Consider the following 23,864-nt stretch of genomic DNA (forward strand, 5'->3'; position numbering starts at 1 on the left):
AACCCCCAACGCCATCATTTTGTTCCTCGGTTATTTCTGACAGTTTAATTACTGTATGTGTTTTAATCACTGTACAGTTACGTAAGCACTTAAATAACACCTGTCACAAATCACAGCTTTGCACGAACACACACCTGTGTCACCTGTGCACGCAAAACCGTTGGTGCATGAATTATCTTCTCCGGTTCCTCTAAGCTTAATACTATTTTAAACAGCGTATTATTCTAGGACTTTATTATTCTTATTTTTATTATTTTTATCATTATTAGTGGCGTCATTTGAAAGATAAAGCGATGGGTTTATCATCAGTTTAGCTCATTAATTACATATTAATAACGGAGCTAGTCTGCCATCTAGTGGCCAACTAGGGAGCACACGCCCACCCAAATGAATGGCCCGAGGAAATGGTGGAATAATCCCCTGAAAGGAGTCATGTTCTCACATAAAATGTGTTTTTCATTCTGCTTGAGGTTTCCATAAAGCCAGCTCCAGACTATGAAGGTTAAAAAAAAAAACCTGAGTGAACAAGTGTAAGCTTATATAACAATGATAAAATCGTGATTACCAAAACCTATTTCTCTCACCAGCTGCAGCTTGGATTTTAATTTTCCTTCTTCCTGACCTCCATAAATCTTTATTTATCATCCATTCAGTGATAAGGGAGATAATCTGAACTTCCTGATGACACAAGCACACCTAAGCAGATAGAGCAAATGCCACTTTAATAGCATCATGATTTCCTCACATTCCGCTTCGCTTCACTCATCCCCTCCAAACCAACCACTAACAGCGACAAATCATTTCTGTTAGGAGCTGGAATGTGTCACTGCAGGGGCAGCAACACTCCCTGTCAGCAGCAGATCAAACATGACTGTTTGAACCTTGTTCCGCAAAGTGTTTTTAAATAAAAGGAAAAAAAAACACACACACACAACTTGCGAGGCAACCGTGTCACATGAAGAAAGTGTTGCTATCAAATGTGGACGGGTCTGATAAGAGCTCGTGTTTTGTGTGTCCTCATTTTAAATCCAGGTCAGTATAATTGTCCAATGTTCTTATCTCGCTCTTTCTGCACCAGAGGTGGTTTGCAAACTTCTAGTGATCCTCAAAAAAAACCTGTTTGTAATGGGGATGTTAGCAGGTCTGCAGACACAAAAAGGAGAGTCAAAAACAATAATATCTCACAGTTTTATTTCCTACAAAAAATAAACGTGTTGAACCATTAAGTTAGAGAAAAGTCTGAGCAGCAAACTGCTACAGGAAAAGATGCAAACGCTACAACTGACGCTACGATGCCAATCCTGCAACAGTTAATCTTACTGACACAGTTTGTGTAATAATGAACAGAAAAGCACATTTCATCAGTGTGACATCATCAGAGGAAAGAGCATTTCTCTGGCCACTATTCAACACGGTAATTTACTGGGAAAAAAGAGGTTTTTCAAGATTTCCTGCAGGTTAAAGATGTGTGTGGCTTCCAGAACTTGGAACGTCTTTGCAGTAATATTTAGAAAACACTGTATCCCTGAGCCCATTAGTTTTACTGACATTAAACGCATCAGATGATTGCTCACGCACCGCGAGTATGAAATCACGGGGTCGGGTCCCAACAACGACGGTTTTGAAGGGTGGTGCTTCCCTCCCTGCCTGGAAAGATCACGCAGCAGCTTCAGCAGTGAATAAAACAGAGCGCGGCAATGTTGCCTCTAAATTCCAACCCCAGATTAATCTAACTGTAATCTGTAGTCTGACTGAGTCTTTTGATCACTGAAACTAAATATAACATTAATAATATCATCGGCAGCACCAGCTGTTCTCAATGTAAACAACAACTCCCATGATCCCACAGTGTCTGCTGTCCAACCTGATGGGGATGGGGGGGGGCAGAGCTCCTGCCCACTGTGCATTTTTAAATCTCCCGACAATGTGAAATACAAAGCCTCTCCATCCATCATGTCTTCTCTGTGTTATGGTATGTTGCCCAGGAGGCCTTTCTCTGAGTGGGGTCAGGTGATAGCTGGGAGATCACATGTTATCCAGAGGCTCCGGCTGAATATGGAACTGCAGCCTCTATTTTTCCACTATCTTTTGTGCAGTTTTTCCCCTCCCACGTTCCCTTTCCCGTCTCTATTTGTTCAGCTTCCAGGAGTCTGATTGTTGCCCTCTTCTGTGCCAAAGTGCTTCCTCTGTTAAAGACTTGGATGATTGTATTCACATCTGGTCGGCGAGCCTCCGTCTACAACGTCAGCCAAGAACAGAATTTAGCTTTAAACAAAGACCAATTGTTGATACCAAACCTGACCGTACCTGTTCCCGGCTTTAGCTTCCCTTCTCCTCTGGTAACGTCGTCACTGACTTATATTCTTTGTCCTTCAGAGCTCTCAGTGAGTAACTGGCCTGCCGGGGGTGGCTGATGGGGTCCAGCTCCACGTCACTCCAGATGTGCTGCAGGTGAAGATCAACCTCATCATTCACAAAAATAAAACTTGTTCTGCAGCTTCCCGGGAACCAAAATACTCCCAATGATGGCACCAATAAGCATATTGGGTCCACGGTGACATCAGAACAGGGACTGACCGTGTCTGTCGTAGACATGGACATCACCCTGTGGAACATGGGTTTGCAGCCTGACGAGTGTCTTCTCAGCATGGAGTCCCTGAGGGAGGATTCACTCTGGGACACCGAGATGCACTCCCGCCTGGTCGCCTGGGACAGGAAGTGCAGACAGGGAACTTTCTCTGCCAGCGTGTTCCTGTTGGAAATAACCAGATTTCTGCAATTAGCGCATCTTGTTCCCTGAGTTGAGGCGATTGCTGTGGCGATCGGCTGCCCTCACCTGTATTTGGAATGAATGATTGCATAGATGAAAGGGTTGTAGATGGCCGACGCCTTGGCGATAACAGCCGGGACAGTTTTAGAGTAGGGATCCAGGATGCTTCCATATCTGGAAAAGAGCAAACGCTCACGTCCCCACTATTTCCTGCAGATTCCTTCTGTATTTTTCCTCAATCTGCAGGCGTTCTGCTCTGTCCAAGGTACCAGCGGGGTTCTGTATATTTACCCAGCCCAGGCGATGAGCGTGACGCATGCATAGGGTGACCAGGACAGCACAAATACGATAATAACCACAAAAGCAATCTTGGCCAACTTCCATTCAGTCTTGATGGATTGCTGCTGAACGATGGCCGACTTCCTCCTCTGAGAGCCCAACTTCTCCACATCTCTGAGGGAGAGAGAAGAAAAGGAACCAACCAGACGAGCAGGTTCAGAGCCGAAAAGAATGAGGAGGAGACAATCTGAGAGGTTTAGTGTGTAGAATCTAGATACTTGACAAGTGACTCTCTCTCTTTCAGTTTCTTCCTGCTCTTAAAAGCAACTGGACACCACTTTAATTTAATAACAGACGCTGTATAAATGAAGGTGATCTGTAGTTGTCCACCTACCTGCTGATCATTCCCTGATTGGTTTACCTTATTGGATCTTAAATTGTACACCTGATATTTGCTAGTGATGATTTACGGAAGAAAACATCATCCGCAGGCGAGCAGTCACTCATCATTAAAATCAGCCCCTTTACTGTCGTTCATCTCTCCGAGGCTCGTGTCTCTCACCTGCTGGTGTGCCGGATCGCCAGGAACATGCAGAGGTAGCAGTAGGATATGATGCCCAGGGGCACGAAAAATACAAAGCAGCATAACATCAACGTATAGCTTTTATTGGCAGGCGTGGAGGTCATGTAGTCCCATGTGCATGAGGTCATCAGGCCCTCCGGTATGTAGGAACCTTCAAGCACAAAGGTAAGAATGGACTGTTGGATTTAACAGTAGCAATCAGTGGAGAGGAGGAATCACTTACTCCACCCCAAGAGCGGAGCAAGGCTCCAGGCCAGCGAGTACAACCAGACGAGCGCGATGTAGATGCACGTGCGCTTCTTGGAGGTCCACTGTATGGCCTGCAGGGGTTTGGTGATGACAATGTAGCGATCGATGGAGATGGTGAGGAGGTTGATCATGGAGGCTATTCCAAACCAAGCTCCGCAGAAAGCATAGATTTTACAGCCTGTGGAGAGATCGGACGTTCAGATCTTCCTTTTATTCAGCAAAGCTTCGCAACAGTTGGAGTGAAGTACCTGCTTCACCGAAAATCCAGCCCTTGTAAAGGGAGTTGATGAAGAAGATGGGCGACTGCGTAATAGCCATGAGGAAGTCGCTGACGGCCAGGTTCATGATGAAGAAGTTGGGCGGCGTTTGCAGCTTCTTGTTACTGAAACGCACCACGATTGAGCAGCTTCAAACACAAATGGAGACCGAAGAACTGCGGGATTACTCTCGAGTTCCAATCAGATACAGATGACAGATTGTGTCACTTCGTGCGCTGCCAAAAATTCAATACGAATGGAGTCCTCCTCTCCCCTGGTGACTCATTATGGTGAACAAAAGGCCATTACGCAGATCTAAAGATCCCTTCATTTACACCATTAACCTTCATTGAACTGATGTTTGGTTTCTGCTTTGCTGTGGAAAATCCACATTAAAAGTCTTTCTAGCTCTATTACACGTCTCTCCATCGTTGCCCAGATGGAGAGTTCGGGTTGTTTACTGAACAGAGGTGACTAAAGCAGCAGGGCAGCTATCAAGCGATAGCTGCCTGAAAGCTAGATGCTAATGCAGAAAACATGTCGGCACAAGGAGTTGACTTTACACTCGGCTTTTTTCTGCATTTAATGGAATGCAGTAGGCCCATGAGAATACCACAGACATACTCCTAACACCCAGGAAGGGCACACTGGTGTGTGTGTGTGTGTGTGTGTGTGTGTGTGTGTGTGTGTGTGTGTGTGTGTGTGGACGCTGGACTGCCTGCAGAGAAACCTAACAGGACATTTCAGCCTTTCAAAGAGAGGTTGTCACGACTGTCATATATTTTCATTTTTGATTAAAAAAAAGCAAAGATAAGACAGCTGTGTGTGAACATCAGTCTTCACCGTTGTCCAAACGGTCCTTTTTGCCCCCACTTACCAGAAAAAGGCATACATGACCAAGGCATTCCCAGTAACGCCCACTGTTCCGATAACCAAGACAAAGAAGGCAACAGTGTAGTGGACGTGATCCTGCACGGCCACCTGACGGTAGAACCCATGTTCCACGTTCATTTCTGCGGACAAACACACGCAGTAGAACATCAACATGTCTGTAACTCCCCCCCACCCAACACACACAGACACACAAGCACACGCACACATCCTGGGAATCACCAGTTGGGAAACTCCGGCACTTTTTCACATGTTTTCATTGTATTTTGTTGTGCAGACTGATTCTTTCTGGGCTTCCTCGTCCGGCCTAAATCAGGAGAACCCTCTTGTCCAGATTCTGAGATGGACGCGACCTCTGTCGCACGCCTGCCGCGAGCGACAGCCGAATTCACACTTGCTTACACGACTTGGGCTATGAAATGGTTCTAAAAGGCTAAAGTTGAGTTCGCTGAGCCCGTGTGCGTTTTGAATGAAAGACATTTGCTGTGTTGTTTATTGACTGGGAGAGATTATGACGTGCATTTTAATATGAATTATTAAAGCTTACCGTGTGGTCGGCCGAACACTAATCCTGACCGGCAGTCAACCTGCAACGAGGGCATAATTCAATATCTGAAGCAGTTATTTAGTTGTTTATTTCTCGTGCAGCAGAGGGACAGAACAATATAGGACAGATATTGTTGAAGCTCTGGATGGAATAAAGAGGTTGTGTCAGTGACAAAAAGTTGCTATTATTTGCTATTTATATAATGAAAATGGCTGAATCTCTTTTGCTCAGCCGCCGTCGTGATTAAATGCTGATTTCAGATTTATCAGTGCGATGACCTCAAATGAATTCAAGCGTTATCAGCAGCCTTCACTGGTCTCTAACACACGTGAGGAGGAGCAGGGCTGACGAACGGCATCTTCACGTGTCGCCTTTCCTCACATTGTGACCCGCCGGGAGTGACTTCAATGATCTGTTTTCATCTGGAAAAGGACGTCTGAGGGATCTTCTGGAAGGACTTGCGCTAATTATGTTGTGTTATTATAAAGACGTGATGAAAACACAACGCTGAAGGAGAGCATCGGTGCATTCAGAGTGTCAGGTGAACACTCAGAGCTCTTGCTGTGCTCATTGAAATGTCGTGCGTCACAGGAACCCTCAGTCACCTCTTGCTTCCTCTTTTTAGGCATGCGGCCATTGTGTGATGTGAAAGGCTAATGCCACATTGAAGTGAGCTTATGTCCATTTATTTTGACTGTGTGCATGCTGTCTCGGACACACAAAGGCTTTAAAAGGATTTTTAAGCAGTTACGGTGCCTTATTCAAGCGCTCGAGTCAACAAGTGTGGCATCGTAAAAGACATTTCAAAATGACGTTTTAAAATGCTGCTGGATATAAACATCACCATCACAGATGCACGACATTAAATTCATAATAAGTTTGCCAAAGTTTGCCAGAGGAGCATTAAAGGGTCACTTTACCTGGTGCAGGGACTGGGAGCCCTTCTCCTCCACAGGTCACCTCTAACTGAAGTGAACTGCTAAAGTGGACCAGACCAGACAACCTGTGCAGGATATCAAAAACATCAGCTGGTGAAAACAATCTTCCCCACTGACTGAATCCGCTTCCCTCGTGCCAAACTTGGATATTCTCTCATGCGGTGCAGCAACAGTGAGCTGCTGCTCTCAACACTTGAGAAAATGTGCGAGTACAGCCAGAGCTGGTTAGCGCGCCGCGGCGGATTGACCCATCCCCCTGCTGGCTGCTCATCACACACAGCTCCTGTGGAACGTAATGCATCGATCGGGCCAGCATGTGGTGCGTGCACATGCACGACGAGCTTCATCTGTTACCAAACGTGTGCATGGGAACGGTTGGAGGAGACTAAAATGTTCCTTTTGAGCACCAGAACTGCAGCTTCTGCTCATTCAACTCTATGTTCTTCACATCAAATTAACCCATTCCCAGTGACACGGATGCACGGGAGCCCCCGGAGCAACTAATGGATGACATTGGAAGTGAGAAAAGGGACACGACCCAGCGTGTCGCTCCGTTCTCGTCGGTGCTTTGAGAATAGTGGAGCGAGGTCTTGTGGGTTCTTTTTAAGATGCGGCAAACCTTTTTAAAAGGTGGTGGGCCTGTTCGCTGCTCGTCCTCCTGTGAGGAGGACCTTGGGAAAAGCACTTGGATAAAAGCCTCTCGGTGTTTAACATGTCATGCACAACTGAGCGGACAGCTGTGACACCTCCACTATCCATTAATAGTTTCCCTTTTCTCTCTCTTGGTTGTGGTTTTGGTCTTTTGGTTTTTTTGCCTTGTTCAAGTCTTTGCTCGGGTTAGGTAAGGACACGCTACATCTCTGTGACCAGCTGATTCCCCGGAGGGCTGTTCGTGGCTGTCAGGAGGAGGCACAATTAAAACAGAAAGCGTTGAGTCATTTCTGCATGCTTTTACAGACACAAACAGAAATGTGCCAGAAAATTAGGAACGGGAAAATGAACCCCACCCATCCACCCATGTTGATGCTACAATTATATTTTTGCCTTTGCGGTGCTGAGTTTTATGGCATGTCGCACATGGAAGCATTTGATTGTCGATCCTTTCAGGATCCCTTCTGTCTACAACACTGTGGAGTCTATCTGCAAATAACAGATGTCTGTTTTTGTCGACTGTTTAGAAGAACGTATGAGTGCTGTTTGCCTGAGGCTGACCCAGCACAGCAATCAAACATCCAATTACTGTCAGAATGGTCTGTCACTTCTGACCCCCCCCCCCCCCCCCCCCGAACCCCCAGTCTGAGGTGTGAAAAGGACAAACACATCCTGCAAAATATATCTCATCAAACGAGGCGGTACTTTAGAATCTATTTAGGGCTTTTCAATGCCACAAAACGGTCTAGAGAGAATCATTTATGGAGAAAATGTTGGGACTGAAGGAGCCAGGAGAACAGAGACATCCCAGCTTTTTGGTTATCCCCCCCCCCCTACAATTGTCCCACAGACTCAACCTATTGTCATGCGTCACATTTGTGAAAGTCACCTTCACAGTCTCTGCTCGTTGATCTTTATGTTGATTAGATGTCAACATTATGTAAGGATGGTAGCGGGGAGGTTGGAGCTGTCAGGCAGACACAATTAGAGATATTATCTAATGGGACAGAGGATCAAATATTCATTTATGATCATGGCTGATGCGGAACAACACCTTTCAAGACTGAGCCTACTTATGAACCACAGCTTAGGTGATTAATATGACCTCCTCTGAACATGTTTAGGTGCTCTCCTGAACCCAGATAACTGCTGGAAACTTGCTGAAACTGCATCATTGACCCATTTTTTCAGTAACTGCTGCACAATAGGTGGCACATTTTCCTTCTAACAGTGGTGCAGTTCTTTTTTTTTTTATTGTCTTAATACCTCATGACTGTTTCCTCCTGGTGATCCATCGGTTCCACGTCCTCTTCCTGTTTACTGCACAGTTGTTTCAGAGTTCTTTTGGATAATTTGAGGGTTACATACAGACTGGTTATACATTACAGGAAATATACGAAAAATATTGTTGGGGTTTTTTTTGCCTGAGATCCTCTTAAAATCTAATGACAAACTTTAAGAAAAGGACGATTTCAAGAGAAATCTTTTTTCTTTTCCCAAACATCCTTTAGTGCAATACCTCCTCTCAACCACCAGGGGGCAACGTGCTATTTATATTTCCCCAGCCTCTGCGGGCCCCGCCCACTTCCCAGAGGCGGAGCTCCGCGCTTGTGACACTGTGGAAACCTCTGCAGATCTGGATGTGCACGGTCCCTCTCTGGAATGTGGCCCTCATACATTTGGAGTAGATTATTTCACGTTAAATTGGTGACATGACTTCTGATGTCAGGCCTTTAGAAAGTCTGCATTATATTTTTGCCCCCCAAATCTCTGGCACTCTTTTTGTTTTTAACCTTTGGCGTGTTTGCTCAATAATATGTACTGTTTCTTTTTTGTTTAAAACCCTCCTATAGTTGCACAATTCACTCAGGAACAGAGACGTTATTGCTGAACTCCTGTTTGAGATTTGTGAGGGGGGATTCGGAGGGCCAAATCAGATAAGTAGGCTTGTTTTTGACATTTTATATATCCAGTCTTTTTACGCTGCTGTCTCTGAATTTTGTGATCATTAAAAACAGAAATGCCACATAACCAAATCAATGGAACCTTTTCTGCACAACCGATGGAGGTTTCCTGACAGGCTGTATTTGGGGCTTTACTGCCACCTAGTGGATCTCGCTTGAAGGTGCCTCCTGCAAATCTACAGCATTACGGGGGGGACAGAGGTAGGTGGTCTGAGGTGGGCCTCCCCAGTTGTAAATAACCTTCTGACAAGTGTGTGTGACCACGTCGGTGTCTGCGACCTCTGACCCCTGAAAGCGCAGCTTTTCCACCTGGGGGTGAATCTCGCAGCGCCATCGGCAGACTGGCATCCAGCTTTTCTCGCCCCCTCCCCTCTACGGAGACTCCAGTGTCCACTGTTCACACACATACAGCCGTAGCCAGTAAAGAGAGAAGAGTTTTGCTGCGCGTTAGTATCACTGTGACGCCACACAGTAAAACTGGCTTTATCTCCTGTTTATTTGGGGATTAAGCACATCTGGGGTGTGTTATGACTAAACCAATCGTTTCTGCTTGGATCCACGCGTGGACCCTCCCTCTTTCTTTTTCTTGCATTGTGAAAAACGCAACAGTTGTTGTCATCTAATGTCCTGGCTACTTCTCTTCTGAGCTAAAACTGCTCTGAATGAGGCGTTGCGGGTGCGATATCCCGTCTCCTGACAGGCTTCATCATCCGAAGCGTGTTTCTGTCCTCTCCCACCTGGTCACTCTCTCTATCTCACCAGCGAATGGTCCTCAGAACCCACCAGAGCAATCACGCACCCCTTTGATCACCTCTTTATCGCCATTATCGCATTGCCAACAAAAGGCAAAAACTTGGCTCACTCCCCCTGCCAAGCCTACTCCTTTTTTCATTATCTTGTCCCCTTTATTCCCCCCCTCCACTTGCGCTGTGGGACAATGCGGCGCAGGCGTTCAGGGTGGAGGCTTTTGACAGGACGGTAACATGATGACACACCAAAGTCCTGGTGAGAAGAATCCCCCTCCGCATCAGGACATGTGTCACAGCCCGGCCTTTTTTGTGGGTTTCTTCTGCCCCCGGCGACAACGATAAAGCCCCCATCTGCTGCGGGGACGCCGGTCTCGCTCTCTCTGAACTGCGCCTCCGCAGCAGCCCCTTCTTTGTCAGATGTGCTGATCAGGTTTCACTTTTGACACCTCTCTGTTCAGCAGTTGCAGCAGGTAAGAAGGTTCCACTCTTCTCCGGTGAAATGCAGTGGAAATATAATAGCCTTCTCTTTTTTCCAAAGCCTTGGCCTCTGCCCCCCACCGGTGAAAACAGCATTTCTTTGAAACCCAGAAAAACTATTCTAAAGGAGCGCGCGAGTGTTGATCCTCACCAGAGTTGCTCACTCACCTGTTGACCTCTCGGCCGACCTTCACGTTGCCACAAAAGGTGCGATGCGGAACCTGACACAGGTCTCTGCCAACCCTGACCTTTGACCCTCCGAATCCCCCCCCCATATCTTAATTCTGAGGCGTCAGGAGGAGCTGTTGCTTTCACTTTCACATCTCCCCGCGAGCCCGTTTCCTCCTCCATCACCTGTCCGGGACGGCCGTACCGCCGTGGACCCCCGCACCAGCCGCGTCCGCGAGGCCGCCGCCCGTGCGCCGTCCGCTCAGCTGTCACGCCGCGTCAGCGGTGTGATTCCGCACACAAACGCGCCCGTGCCAATTGTTGGTAACATGAGCAGCCTCAGCATCCTAACCTGCAGCCAGATAGTCTGCCACAGGTCAGGAAGACAGCTGTGGCGCTTGCAGACTTAAACTGATAAAGCGTCGTGGAATGAGAGTTATGTGTGATGCCAGGCCAGATTATCTGGTTACAGTCACCATGAAGTTCATGTTCTGATGTTATTACCGCCGTCTTGGATTTCATGAATGGATTTACTGGTTAGAAGGAAGATTTTAAAAGAAAAAAGTTCAACCTGGTTTTTTAAAAAAAATCACTTTTTCGTGACAAATACATCCCCAAAGTAATTCATGGCCCACTCTTGAACCCCGACCTTTGAACCCAAACGTACATCTCCAGATGCTTCAGCGGTCGACTCAGAAACGCTGATGAAAGGAGGCTTTCCTCGGTTCCATGTGCACATTTCTTGTCCTTGGTGTTAAACCTTAGTCACTGATAAATCCACCTGGCCCGGATCATGATAACACGCAGGTCTCTTCACGCCTTTAGTTCCTAATTTTCTGCCTTTTATCGGAAGCTTCGACTGAATCAAACGTTGTCAGTGAGCCTGTAAATTCTTTAAAGGGAGCTACAGGAGCCAGTTCTCCAGCAGGGTATTAAGGGGGTTTAGTTAGGAGTTGACTAACATGTTTACCCTCCTTTTAAATGTTATAATTATCCCCTGAGGTTATAATAAGTTGTTTATTTAGTTCAGATTTAGAACCGCATGGCATCTGATTTAATCTGGGATTCAAGGATCCATCTTTACAACTAGTAGCTGGGTATGACTAATTTATTTGACCTTGGAACTGAATTCAAACTGCAATTCAACTTTCCCATAACCTCTCCTCCCGAGTGGACTGATTAGATTACAGCAGTATTCCCTCCAACGGTGTCTTCATAAGCTCCGCGCTGTTTGTTGTGGTAAGCCGCTCGTCCGAGCTCTCCGAGAAACAAAGTTCAAGGTTGCCGCCACATGAGACTGATTTCTTTTTAGCACAAGGGCAGCGTTTGCTCCGAGGGAACAGCAGCCCTGCGGAGGCTGGCACTGACGCCCCGAATGCAGGGAAACGCCACTTCCTGTTTCGCATATTCACGACTCAGCGTTTGTTACAGGCAGAAATGTCCACCTCTCTTTTGTCCACATCTGTCTGGAACACCTGGGAAGAGCAGGACTGAACCGTGAGCTGAACACGGAGCTTTGCTGATGCGTTACCTAATATTTTCACACTGGCAGTAAGGTGCACGCAGAAATTCTATTCTTTGATTTGCATTTCTTGGTGGGGATTGGACTCACAGAGCTGTGTCTAATTTTTCTTTTCAAGCACCTGGTGAACATTCCTGATCTCTGAAATTGTCATAATCTGCTCCAGATGTCTCGATACTTCCAAAAAAACAGAAAAGAAGGAAAACCGGAAAAAGGGGGAAAAAAACAACATCATCAATATCAGCGGGAACGATATAAAAGTTCCTACTCATCCAAACTTCTAATGGTATCAACAGCGTTGTAGATGTTTTTCTCTGGACTGTGGGCCATTAATGTTACGATGGAAGGAACTGGATCAAATTTGGCACCTGGAAACGTGACTTTCAACGCTGAACCGGAATCTGAAAGATTCTGAACGATGTGATTTACAACAAAGCCGTCATGTGTTCACGCTGCTCTGACCAACTCTGCTGAGAGAGACATAATATCCTTCGGGTGTGTGTGCGTGCGTGCGTGTGTGTGTGTGTGTCTGCGCCCATGTGAGTGCACACTTTTACACATGGGCCCACGTGTACAAGTGTGAATGCGTATGTGTGTCATAGTGTATTTATGTAAGTGGCTGACATAAATAACATCAAGGGGAACACACAGCTGTCCAGTGCCATGTTTCTGATGGGGTTAGGACCTGAAATTGACTACAGGGCTCGTTTTTTTTGGGTGGGGTGGGGGGAAGCGCTTCATTTCAGGTCCGTCAGTGAGCTCGGGTCAGTGCCGTCAGCACATTAGTCGAGTGTCTTCTGCAACAAAATCGTGGCGGCAGAGGAGATCAGACCGAAGCGCAATAAAAGAGAGCCGCTCTGATCTCGACACATACCAGGCTGGATTAGAATGAGGAGCCGGAGCAGAAACGGGATCCGGCGCCGCTGCTATCACACTTTAACCACTCCCGATTTCTCCCAAACGCCTCTACAGCACCTCCTTCTCCAATTAGTCTGACCTCATTACTTTGGGGACCGGGACGCTTCGTCAAAGTCAAGACAGAGCCCGAGGAGCGCCGCTTTAAAGCGGCCTTGAAGGCTAGAGGTTACAATCGAAATAGCTCACCTCAAATCTGTAAACGGATCCAAATTCATAAAGCAAATGAACAACAAGCCACGTAATGGGGTCCCTTTCCTGAGGGGGCTTTTCATCTGTTCCCACTGGTGGCGATGAGCAGTGCCATGTTTGTTTAGTAACACGGTAACAGGAGGCCCCGGCGGATGTTCTTTGAATGCTAAAAGCTGTAAAGCCGGTCTCCAGTCGGACATGCAGGCAGCAGCGGCGTGAGAATCCCACGCGGGCCCTCTTCAACGGGACAGCTGCCGGCAGCCAGAGGTGAAAGTCACTGCAGGTAGATATCAGCAGAACCGCGGAGGGCTGCGGTGAACCGGGATGAAGGACAGAACCTGGATGTGGTCCGTGGACCAGACCGGTTCCTGCACACCCTCCCCCACTGTCCTCCCGCCTTTATCAGCTTGACCCGGTCCGTGCGCTACATTTGCAGTTTTGGGTCGGAACGCAGATCAGGCACATGTCCTCTGTAAATATCTCTTACGCTTACGCAGCAAAAACATTTGCACAGCAATAACAGAGGACCTTGAATTGATCATTTCCTTCTTGCCCAATCGAGTCAGCGTGACGTGGAAGAGAGCTCGTCGGATTCTCCTCCGGTCGTGAGGCAATAATTCACCCTTGGCCAATAACGAGCCGTTCACACAGGCCTGCATCTCCAGCCGCTGACACCCTGACACCATTTGAGCTCAAAATCATGATTTTTCAGCAGGAAACCATGAGGTGATGAGATTATATTTATAGGAAAATGGGTGTAAAAGGGAGCGTGGGTCTTTAAATGACTCTCAGCTACACATTTAGTATCTGTGTCTGAGCGGTTTAACCTTGCTTACTTCCTTTCTTCTATTTATAACGGTGTCATAGTCCTGCCTGCACTTTGATAGTACCAAGTGATCTCATTTACTCACACTCGCTCCCTCGCTCGCTCCCTCTCCCCTCAAACGCCCATGCCAGCACATATTTGGTGACATATAAAATCTACACGGGAACAACGCCAATCCTAATAAAACCCTTTTTCAGCAATGAGTTAAATGGATGGAAATTCTGCACTCGGTGCCAAAATGGCTGCACCGGGGGCAGCGTGCCATGTTCGAGTGTTGTAACGTACCCTAATGGAGCAGTCAGGAGCTATGCCAGTCCTCCAGTATCTGCCCCGACTGCCGGCCCTCGGCCTCTCTGCGTCCGTGCCAGGGGCGATCCTATCCGCGGCGCTCCTGCACACGCAGAATGAGAAGCGCGAGCTCAGAGACGGGCGAAACTATGAGGAAATGATGAAGCCCTCAGTCCGCCGCGGCCCTGGGATGGAAAGGAGCGCAGCGCCACGGGCGAACGGCCGTGTTTACACTGATAATGACTGTGTAAACAGGCGCCTGGCCAGCTCCATGTTTTAATTTAGACCCCGTCCAAGAACGCGGCCTGTTTATAATAAGTTATGCCACATTGTTATCCTCACCCTGCAGATGCTGCATCAGGGCTCGTTTGGTTTCAGCTCTTCGTCCTCGCGGCCGCACCGACGAGATGTTCCGCGGCTCTTTTGCCATTTTCCTGACAAATAAACTGAAACGTAACAAAAGAAGCAGAAGCCAACGACAGACTCGATACTGTCTTTGTTAAACGCGAGGTGTCATGTTTGTAAAATATTAACAGTAAGAACATTTGTTGGATTAAAGCCGACACCAGATACACGCCGGCAGATTTCCTGCCTCTTGTCCTCTTCGTCTTTCATTTTTTCCCTTTTTTTCCTACTTTTTGGGGTAGAACGGCTGCAGTTTTCCGTCTAATAATCCTGCATTTATGGTGTAGCGGGTTGCAAACAGGCGTCCATAAAGAGATTACGATCTCTTTCATTCACAAAATGGCCCATTAACTCGGGAAAACCAACAAGGATGACGCCGGCGGCGGGGAAGGCGGTGGGTTAGTATTTACGATTCTTTGGAATTCTTTGAGACGTATTAATCATTCGCCAAACCACAACAATGCTTTGAATGAACACGGCGGTTGTTGCTCTCGTCGTTCATCAAAGGCCGCGCGAGTCGTGTCCGACAAGCTGCCAGACGCCACGTCTGAGCGCGGCCACATGCAGCAGCGTCTCCGTGAATCAGAGAGCATGACGAAGTGGGTCATTATCGGGGACTCTGATGAGTCAGGACACGTGTTCCCGTGTGTTATTTCCACTTCCGCTTTGATCAAACCTGCCTCATAATATCAACCTTTGTTGTTGAAAGGCCCATTTGGGCTCCACAGACATAAAAAATGGCGGCGTCCGTGCCCCCATAGCCACGATGACAGGAGAGCCGTCTGTGCGAACGATGACTCCTCGTCGCGCCTCGTGGGGCGGTGATTCTTTCTGCTTACTCATGTTTCTCCCCCAAACAAATTAATATTTGATAATAGTCGCTGGAGCGTTGAGCACAGGGGCCTCGCCTCACCCGCATAAAGGGCCCCTGTGAGCCGCGTCTATTCTGAGGGTCCGTTATCTTCACAGCTCTGCCTGGATGAGGCAGAGGAGAGGAATCCACGGTGACAATGCAGCGCCTGTCCGGCCGAGCTGTGAGCAGAGCTGCGTCCTCCTCTGGGATGTCTCATGTGTTCAAGACCCATATGATGCCTGAAATGTCTTATTACATGGTAATAATGGCTAAAATAGGAAGTCCCGGTTAAAAACGATACGCTTATTCACCTATGACCTGGTTTCTGGAAAAATCGGCCAATTCCCTGAATGATGGTAAATTTTTTGTGAGTCTGATTAAAGGCGACACCAAAAAGCCGAAGAAACAGATTTACAGTTCCACATAAATCCTCCTCAGGAACTCGAGTTAACCTCCACTGAGAAAGAATTCTGCCCGAGATGAGGCGGCCTCTCCTTCGACATCATCGCTCTGACATTTCACCTCACATCCAAGGGCCATAGAAGATGTTTATATTGTGCGATTTCCTCCCATTCACTCTTTACCTGTTTATTCCTGTTCACACTGAATGGGAGCCTGGAGGCTATCCCTGCGTGCACGGACAGGGAGACACCCTGCGTGGTGTTGTTTTAGAAACAGTTCATTAGTTAAACCGAGAGAAGGGGGGGTAAAGGATGTAATTGATTCATTTCAGGTTATTTGTAGAGGTGATTATGGTTTGGCTGCGGAGCTCCTGCGGGGAGGGCAGGGACATGATCTCTGCATCACCTGCTGCAGCTCCTGTTTTATTGTCAGAGATGCCTGAACAGCTCTCCGTGGTTCCAGCTCGGTTTCAGCCGGAAAGTGAGATTTCATTCGGTTTGGCTGACTTATGTGCGGAATAATAAAGCGCGACGCCGATTGAGAGGCCTGTATCGTGACAGGCAGCTGCTGCTGTTACAATGGAACCATGTGGGGACATGACAGAAAGGAATCCATACAATGAGGAGGAACTGGCACCGGACCACGCAGAGAGAGGGCAGGGCGCGCATGAACGCTCCGAAGGAAACGTGTATTGACAAGAAGATTCAGACCGTGAGCAAACATAAACGAGCTCTAGTACCACAGCATAAAAGATCAAGTCAGTGAGGATTTAAGGTGTCACTGCTGGGATTTCTCTTTCAATGAACCGCCACCATTAGTAGAGTTTAACGTGTTAAATTAAGGCCAGAACGAGCTGTTGGAGAGGACTGTAGGCTCATCGGGATACGGTGATTAAACAGGCTCTTAATTCTTAAGGTGACGTCGACTGCTGCAGATAAAAGGCCAGATAAAAGAGCAGCTTTGTGAGGCATGATGGGTGATGGAAAGCTTTCTCAGCCGATCCTTTGTGGTCTGCGCCTCGCCTGGAGCTCTCCTTGACAAACCGTTTACGCGCTGACATGATGCTCCGCCGTGTCTGAGCCACACGGGGGGTTTGGGAAAGGAACCGCCCGCCTCGTGTATTTACAAATACGTTCTGTTAAATGGCAACCGAAGCGGGCCCGTGTTGGAGACGTGTGTGCCGCGCAACCTGACACCGTTGCGCAAAGCGCGGCCGCGGAGATCAGGTTAGAAGTATGCGTCGCAACAGAACATCTCAAAATCGCATTCCGCATACTGAAATCTAATCCGGGGACATCAGGATGTGTGACATAATCCTCGAGACATCTGAAAATTGCGCTGTTCTGAGCGGGGCTTCGGGCTGGTTTGCAGAGATATGCGGACCTCTGCTACACGCTGCGTGCACTTGCAGGGGTATATAAAAGAGGGGCGGACACGAACTGGCCAAAGCGTCAGCGCGCACTTAACTATAAATCTCTCCAAACTGCCCTCTGCACCCGGCGCGCTGTTATTCACAGACATCTGTCCTACTCCGAACCAGTGCGAGGACAGTGCGTGCGGGAACTCGACAGACACAATCTCTGACCTGGAGAATATGGGAAATAAACTCTGTGAATGGTATTTGCGCAGTGCCTCGCGTTGGCGCTTTTAGACATTTTTACGCATTTGTGGATGCAGCTGCGGTTCTACAGTTTAATCCAGGAGCAGCTAAGAGCTACTCGTGGCAGAGAGAGTGTGTGAGTGTGCGTGCACCTTCTGCGCCTCGCTTGAGCGCGGGAGACGCTGATGTCTTCATCGGACTGCCTTTTTTCCGGAGATGGTGGATCTCTCTCGGATTTCCAGTTTGGAAACGTAGCATCCAATTAATCAGCGGCTGCAACTGTACCCCTGAAGGCGCAGCGGCACTCGGTGCGCTCTCTTCAACACCTACCTTTGGACTCTGCGTGGAAAGACGCATGCATTGCTGGGTTGGGGAGCAGGATCGGAGTATTAAACAAAACAGACAACCGGTGCGGTGTTTCAGCCTTCTTCTCCTGCCGAGACAAAGTCCGAATTTTAAGGATTTTCCCCGGATTGTAGCGGTTGGAGCAGTTTAAGCAGCTGATCCACCGCGGGACACTAAATGAATCGCGTTTTCTGTTTGGATTTTGACACCTACAGCCAGGCGACTTTAAGGTCTGCATGGGCCGACTCTAAGGTGAGTTGAGCATTCCGTAAATCTTCTCTTTTTTTCTGCAATCCTGTAAAAACATTTAAAAAAAATAATAATTTCTTTATATTACGCGTGCGTAAAGAAAATGCGTTGAGTATTTAAAACATGTAAAATGGGGAGCGTGGCACGTTTAAGCTCAGCATTTATCCACGTATAGCTGGTTTACTGCCAACATGCCATTAGACAGTCGCGTAAGCCCCGGAGATCACCATCTGGCCAGCTCGCCACCTTTCTTTGGGCTAAAGTTGCCAGCGCGGTTTGGTGCGCGCTTGAAACTCATGTTTAGTGGTCGACGCGCCCTCGGAGCCTCATCACAAGAAGTAACACCCAGCCCGATACCACAACACGAACCCAAGTCTCTTGTAATTGTGTCTTTTTTTAAAAAAAAATATTGCGCATCTGCGGGAGATAAGCAGCGGGCGCCGTTTGCACAGTTACGCACTTGCATCGGCGTTTGGATTGTCCATTTATTTTTAAAAATCCGGTTCCCGAGACGCACAAACACAATCTCTTGATATGATGACACAGTTATTAATACAGACCGAGTCACACTTCGCTGACTTCATTCTAACTGGATTTGGCCTACATTTGGATCGGACCCTGCATGTGCACACGAGAAATACCTCTATGTTTGTTTTACTCAGATGCGCCCCCCCCCCCCCCTCCCTAAATTAAATATCCTGTCGTACTGTCTCAGCTTTCTTCATAGGAACTGAGTCTAAGATGAAGTTATGGGATGTTTTGGCCACGTGTTTGTTGCTCCTGAGCTCTGCTGTGGCGCGGCCTCTCTACCAAAACACTCAGCCAGCCAAGAGGACTTATTTTCCCGGCAGCTCCAGTGATTCTGCCTCGCTTTCTTCGGAGGAAGAAGAGCAAACGTTCCGGCGCGAAAAGCACAGCCTGCAGGAGCTCTCCATGGAGGATCAATGTAAGACCTGACGCTTGTCGACTACATTCACTCTCATGCGCTCAAACAGCCCACAATCACTCTCATCCAATTGTTCATTTATTTGTTCTGAAACCTTTTCCCGACTAAATACCCCCGGAGATCCAAACGTAGAGTGACAGTCAGTGGATCGTCTCCGATGCACCGATAAGAGTTTCAGAGCACCAGGTTATCAGGAGCTTCATTTGCTGCTTTTATTGTGGCGGTTACATCATACTGGTGTCAAAACAAGCTGGCAGAGCCAATAAGAAAATGAAAAGCATTTATCGCAGGTCGGAATCCACATTTCCCCAGTGTGCCTTTGTTTACATTCACCTCTCAGGCTTTACGGCTTTAAGAGCTGCGACCTCTGCCCTCCGGCCCCCCCGGAGTCAAAAACCGCGGCGCGTTTTAAAGAATCCGACGCGTTCCGACTCCTGGGGCTGGAAAGTCTGAGGCTTCAGTGTTTATGTTCATTGTAACAGCGACGGTGGGCAGGAATTTATTTTGTTTGGATCAGAGTGACACTGGATCGTCTTCACACAGAAATAGACGCAGCCGAGACCTAGATAAGGAATGGAACGTTCCGACAGATGTTCGTCCTGCCACCTCATCCTCTCTTGGGTGACATCACCGATCTGCTTTCTAACAACTTAAATGAGCGTCTGCAAACTTACAAAAGGAGGATTTGATCTGTGCCACAAAACTGTGACATTGAGATTCCTCCATCGGATGGACGCCGCTCACCTGCACGTTGCTTTCTGTCAGCAGGCGCTCGGCGTGGCCGCCTCACCTGTCAGCTGACAGGCGGTACGAGGTGTCTGAAATCAAAGGGAAGCTGCCTCTAAACGAGATTGGCCGGGGCTCATTTGATATACGATCAGTGACTCAATCAGCTGTATAGCACAAGCGGCTCGGGTGACCTGCGCGCTGCCAAAGGAGACGGCAAGAAAGACGAGATAGGTGACACCGCAACAGAGAGGCCGTGTTGACCACGCCGCCACCTGCCAAACATCACAGCCAGCCGCGCCGTATTCTTCACGCGCTAACAATTACCCGTGCGCGGGTAACGCGAGCCGCCAGGCAGGGATTGATTAATTGCACAACGGTCTGTCTTCATATGCAGTTTTAATGGCCGACCTACAGGCGCTGGAGCAGCAGAGGCTCCATAATGGAATCAGCATGTAACACAGGACGCTCCAAGACTTTGTCAGTCCTGATCATTTGTGGCGGCAGATGGCAGCTGGTGTGCGCGCCGCCTTCTGAATAGGCTACGATCACTAGGTGGCTTTTTCCTCTGCCTTTGATGGATTGTTATCCCTGAATTACCCCCCCCCCCCCCCCCCAACCCCGGTAAATTAGAGCGTGCGGGCGATTGGTGTGACCAAGAAGCAGAGTAAAACAGCCCACTGGTGCCGTCGCTGATGCAGAATCAACTGATGACAACTGACTGAACAGAACTGCAGACACCCTCTGACCTTCAGCCTCTGACTCATCCCCCGACAGCCATCTTGGAAACGTTGGAGCAGGACACCTGCAGATCCATATGAACGGATCTGGACCGCTGTCTGCATTCCTCCACCTGAGACTAATCAGTACATCAGTATTTCTGGTCTCCGGGTTTCTCAGTATTTATGGACTTCTGTCTGCGTATATCTTCACCCAACAGAAGAACGTGCACATTCTTTTCAGCATTGAGAGGCGATCGGGTCACTTACTCGGTCCTCTTGTTTAGGTTTTATTTGGCACCACTCTCACATTTAGCCTTTGAAAGAGATGCTGCAGCTAACTGGTTCTTAGCATAGTCTCATAAAATCCGGAGGTCCTGACCTCACTGTGGACAAAGAAGGTCAAATCTGCCGGTCACAGTGGCTGGATAGTTCTGTTTTTGTGCTTTATAATTAAATGTGAACTTCATTGTATCTTTCAGATGACAACACGGGTCCTTATCCAGAGCAGTTTGATGATGTGATGGATTTTATCGAGGCCACCATTGGTAGACTCAGGAGGTCGTCTGAACCCGGAGGGGGCCCCAGGGGGCAGAGGGAGCAGAGACAGAGGGGGGCAACAAACGCGGGAGGGGAGTCGAAGGGACACGGAGACAAGAGGCGGGGACGGGGGCGAGGGGGCGGCCGGGGAGGCAAAGGAAGCCGAGGGGAGAGGGGGAGAGAGAGGGAGAGGCTGTCGGTGCAGACCCGGGGCTGCCTGCTGAAGGAGGTGCACCTCAACGTGACGGATTTGGGGCTGGGGTACCAAACTAAAGAGGAGCTGATCTTCAGGTACTGCAGTGGCCCCTGCGCAGAGGCGGAGACAAACTATGACAAAATCCTCAACAACCTCACGCATAACAAAAAGCTGGACAAGGACACGCCCTCCCGCACCTGCTGCAGACCAATCGCCTTCGACGACGACTTGTCGTTCTTGGACGACAACGTCGTGTATCACACGCTGAAGAAGCATTCGGCCAGAAAGTGCGCCTGCGTCTGAGGACGCCGGAGAACTGGGGCCGCCCTTCGACAAGCACGGTTGGAATTTACCCGTCACGTCTCTCGACCTGCAGAGGCGGCGACAAAGGCGCGTTTACCTCTAACAGCGGACGCTCAGCTCCTCGGAGACGGCGACCAGTATTTGTCAAGCCAGACACGCGCAGAAATACACGAGGCGTGCGCTGGTTTGCAGAAGAAACGCTGCTGTTACACTTCCAGGTTTGCTAACTGCTGGCAACAACAGGGAAGAAACTCCGTAGTTGGCCTCTTATCCTAGAAGCAACGATTTTCCCAGGAACATCAGTTTTTCCACAGCTAGCTCCTAAGACTCCAGACGAATGCTGGGATTTGAGTATATTCAGCTGCAGTCTAAATCACTTCCACTGCATTGTCTGAATGTTGACATTCACATTCAGAGCCAAGGACGACAAACACCACACCTGAGCTCCGTCAAGACTGCGTTGGTGCAAAGTTCTCTCCATAAAAACCCAATCATATATAACACGTGTAAGAGGAATATTTATTAAAAAAAAAAAATTAACTTATTTTTTATTTATTTCAATCCATTTTATGAAAGTCTTTCCTTATTTATTGTAAAGCTTTGTTTGTCCTAAATGGTGCCAAATTGGAGCCTTTTTCTCAAGCAAAGTCTAAAACCGCCGATCCAGAACTGCTCGTCTGCGCGTCTTTACACTGCTTATTCGCTTCGGTTAGATTCCACAACTCGCTCCTAAAGACCTTCGTTAGACAGATGGGCAGAGGGCGAAACAGAGGAGGGGACCAATAGAGAGCATTCGGATGGAGGGCAGGTTCAAGTTTAAAGAAGCTTTTTGCTTCCACGCCAAGTCGCCTGGGTATCGACCTCATCCACCCACATTTTACTGTTTACAAAGGTTCATTGCTGCTGTTTCTTTTCTTTCTAAGTCAGTTACTCGACATCAGTCAGACGTGTCGAATCGGCTCAGCTGTAGAATCTGCAGGTGTTATTAAGGACCCTTCCTTTGAGTCACAGAGGCTACGAGCTACTTGAAACCGCTCCCCAGTCGGGGCTCTGCGGCGGTTCCTGTCCCAAACAGGCTTTAAAGTTCAGGGGACCGTTTGTGTTTCTGTCTCGTCCATGACAGAGAGGTCTTACTCAGTGAAAGGGGATTGGAAAATGATCCTCTAACACGAGTCTTAACCAAACATCCCCCTCGCCAAAGGCACTTTGGTGACAGCAGTTTAAGGAACAACTCGCTACTGTAGCAGCTGCCGTCGCCCGACTGATACAAATATCGCACGATTGGACCTCGCAAACAAAAGAGCGTGCTCGCGAAGAGGGCGGGGCGGGGCGGGGCGGGCTCGATGTATGCGCTGCGTGTAAGAACCTGCTCGGCCGAGTTTATTCCCAAACTGCACACATCCCGGAAAACAACACATTCTTTAAAAGCGCGTTGCCGTGCCCGTCGGGACCCCGCGAGGCCCTCGTTTAAGGGGAACAAAGAGAGCCCTGGGGAAGGTCTTGATGTTAGCACGGATTAGGGACCAAGGTATCTGTGCCCACCAAGCCAGCTTTGCTGTGTAATCCGCCTGCACACAGAACAAATCCACTGCATCGGGCTGAATTTAGGCCAAACACTACGACTCCAAGCTTTTATCACAGCATACCTCATCAATTGGATCATCTTCCCCTTTACAACCGATTCGTGTGTAAGCCTTTCCAGATGAGAATCCAGTTCAGACGCTTCCCAGAAATCTCAGAGTGCCCGTTACTCGCGCGCAAACTAGCCGCCCCATCGTCCCGCGCGTTTCCCTCCGCAGCCCCTCGGCGACTGAGTTCTGACGAAAGAAACGCCTCTCTGCCGACGGCGAGGGGAGAATCTTGGGTTCATTTTGGCTTCTTGTTTGAACACCTCTGTGAAAAAAACCTGTCCTGTTGTCTCACTTGTTTCATGTTACAGAACCAAAGCTCGCCGCAGACTTTATTTTTGTACAATATTCATTTTATAACTTTTTACGGAAATAAACTTGTTTCTATCAAACGATTTGCTGGTGTCCTGCCTTGTACTGTGACGACAGCGCGGCCCGAGTGCACGAGCGGGAAGGCCTCTACGGTGTCATTAGCTCAGAGTTAGACCGTGAAACACTTGCTTTCCCAATACGTGGAAGTGAACGGGACTAATGAGAAGCCTGAGTGGTTCCACAGGCTGATCCAGGATGTGTCTGCAGGAGTGATTATTCAGCCCGTCACAATATGTTTGTCTGGGGTGTGCAGCCATTTCCAACGCTGCATTGGGGAGTGATGGTGGGGAGTGATGGTGAGCAGGCCAGCTCTG

The 23,864-nt window shown here is 48.4% G+C and overlaps 2 protein-coding genes across 4 annotated transcripts; one reads left to right on the forward strand and one right to left on the reverse strand.

The window, feature by feature from the left end:
• Nucleotides 1-1,174: 1,174 nt before the first annotated feature.
• On the reverse strand, nt 1,175-18,480 carry opn4xa (opsin 4xa). 3 transcript variants are annotated; one of them, XM_029837567.1, is made up of 14 exons: nt 18,085-18,480; nt 14,609-17,959; nt 14,264-14,369; nt 6,497-6,579; nt 5,577-5,616; nt 5,016-5,151; nt 4,130-4,287; nt 3,856-4,059; nt 3,612-3,783; nt 3,062-3,223; nt 2,837-2,944; nt 2,578-2,752; nt 2,308-2,445; nt 1,175-2,236 (listed from the first exon to the last, which is right to left on the reverse strand). In XM_029837567.1, the coding sequence occupies exons 6-13, from the start codon at nt 5,147-5,149 to the stop codon at nt 2,320-2,322; spliced, it is 1,239 nt and encodes a 412-aa protein (XP_029693427.1). In that variant the 5' UTR covers nt 5,150-5,151; nt 5,577-5,616; nt 6,497-6,579; nt 14,264-14,369; nt 14,609-17,959; nt 18,085-18,480; the 3' UTR covers nt 1,175-2,236; nt 2,308-2,319. The 3 variants fall into 3 exon arrangements, with proteins under 3 accessions (XP_029693427.1, XP_029693428.1, XP_029693426.1); XM_029837568.1 differs by having other exon boundaries at nt 14,609-14,700; nt 17,679-18,480; XM_029837566.1 differs by lacking the exons at nt 5,577-5,616; nt 6,497-6,579; nt 14,264-14,369; nt 14,609-17,959; nt 18,085-18,480 and having other exon boundaries at nt 4,130-4,263; nt 5,016-5,170.
• Nucleotides 18,010-22,053, forward strand: gdnfa (glial cell derived neurotrophic factor a). Its single transcript, XM_011604908.2, has 3 exons — nt 18,010-18,123; nt 18,836-19,066; nt 20,994-22,053. The coding sequence occupies exons 2-3, from the start codon at nt 18,862-18,864 to the stop codon at nt 21,548-21,550; spliced, it is 762 nt and encodes a 253-aa protein (XP_011603210.1). The 5' UTR covers nt 18,010-18,123; nt 18,836-18,861; the 3' UTR covers nt 21,551-22,053.
• Nucleotides 22,054-23,864: the final 1,811 nt, after the last annotated feature.

This window comes from Takifugu rubripes, chromosome 6 (genome assembly GCF_901000725.2).
Source record: "Takifugu rubripes chromosome 6, fTakRub1.2, whole genome shotgun sequence".
NCBI lineage: Eukaryota > Metazoa > Chordata > Actinopteri > Tetraodontiformes > Tetraodontidae > Takifugu > Takifugu rubripes.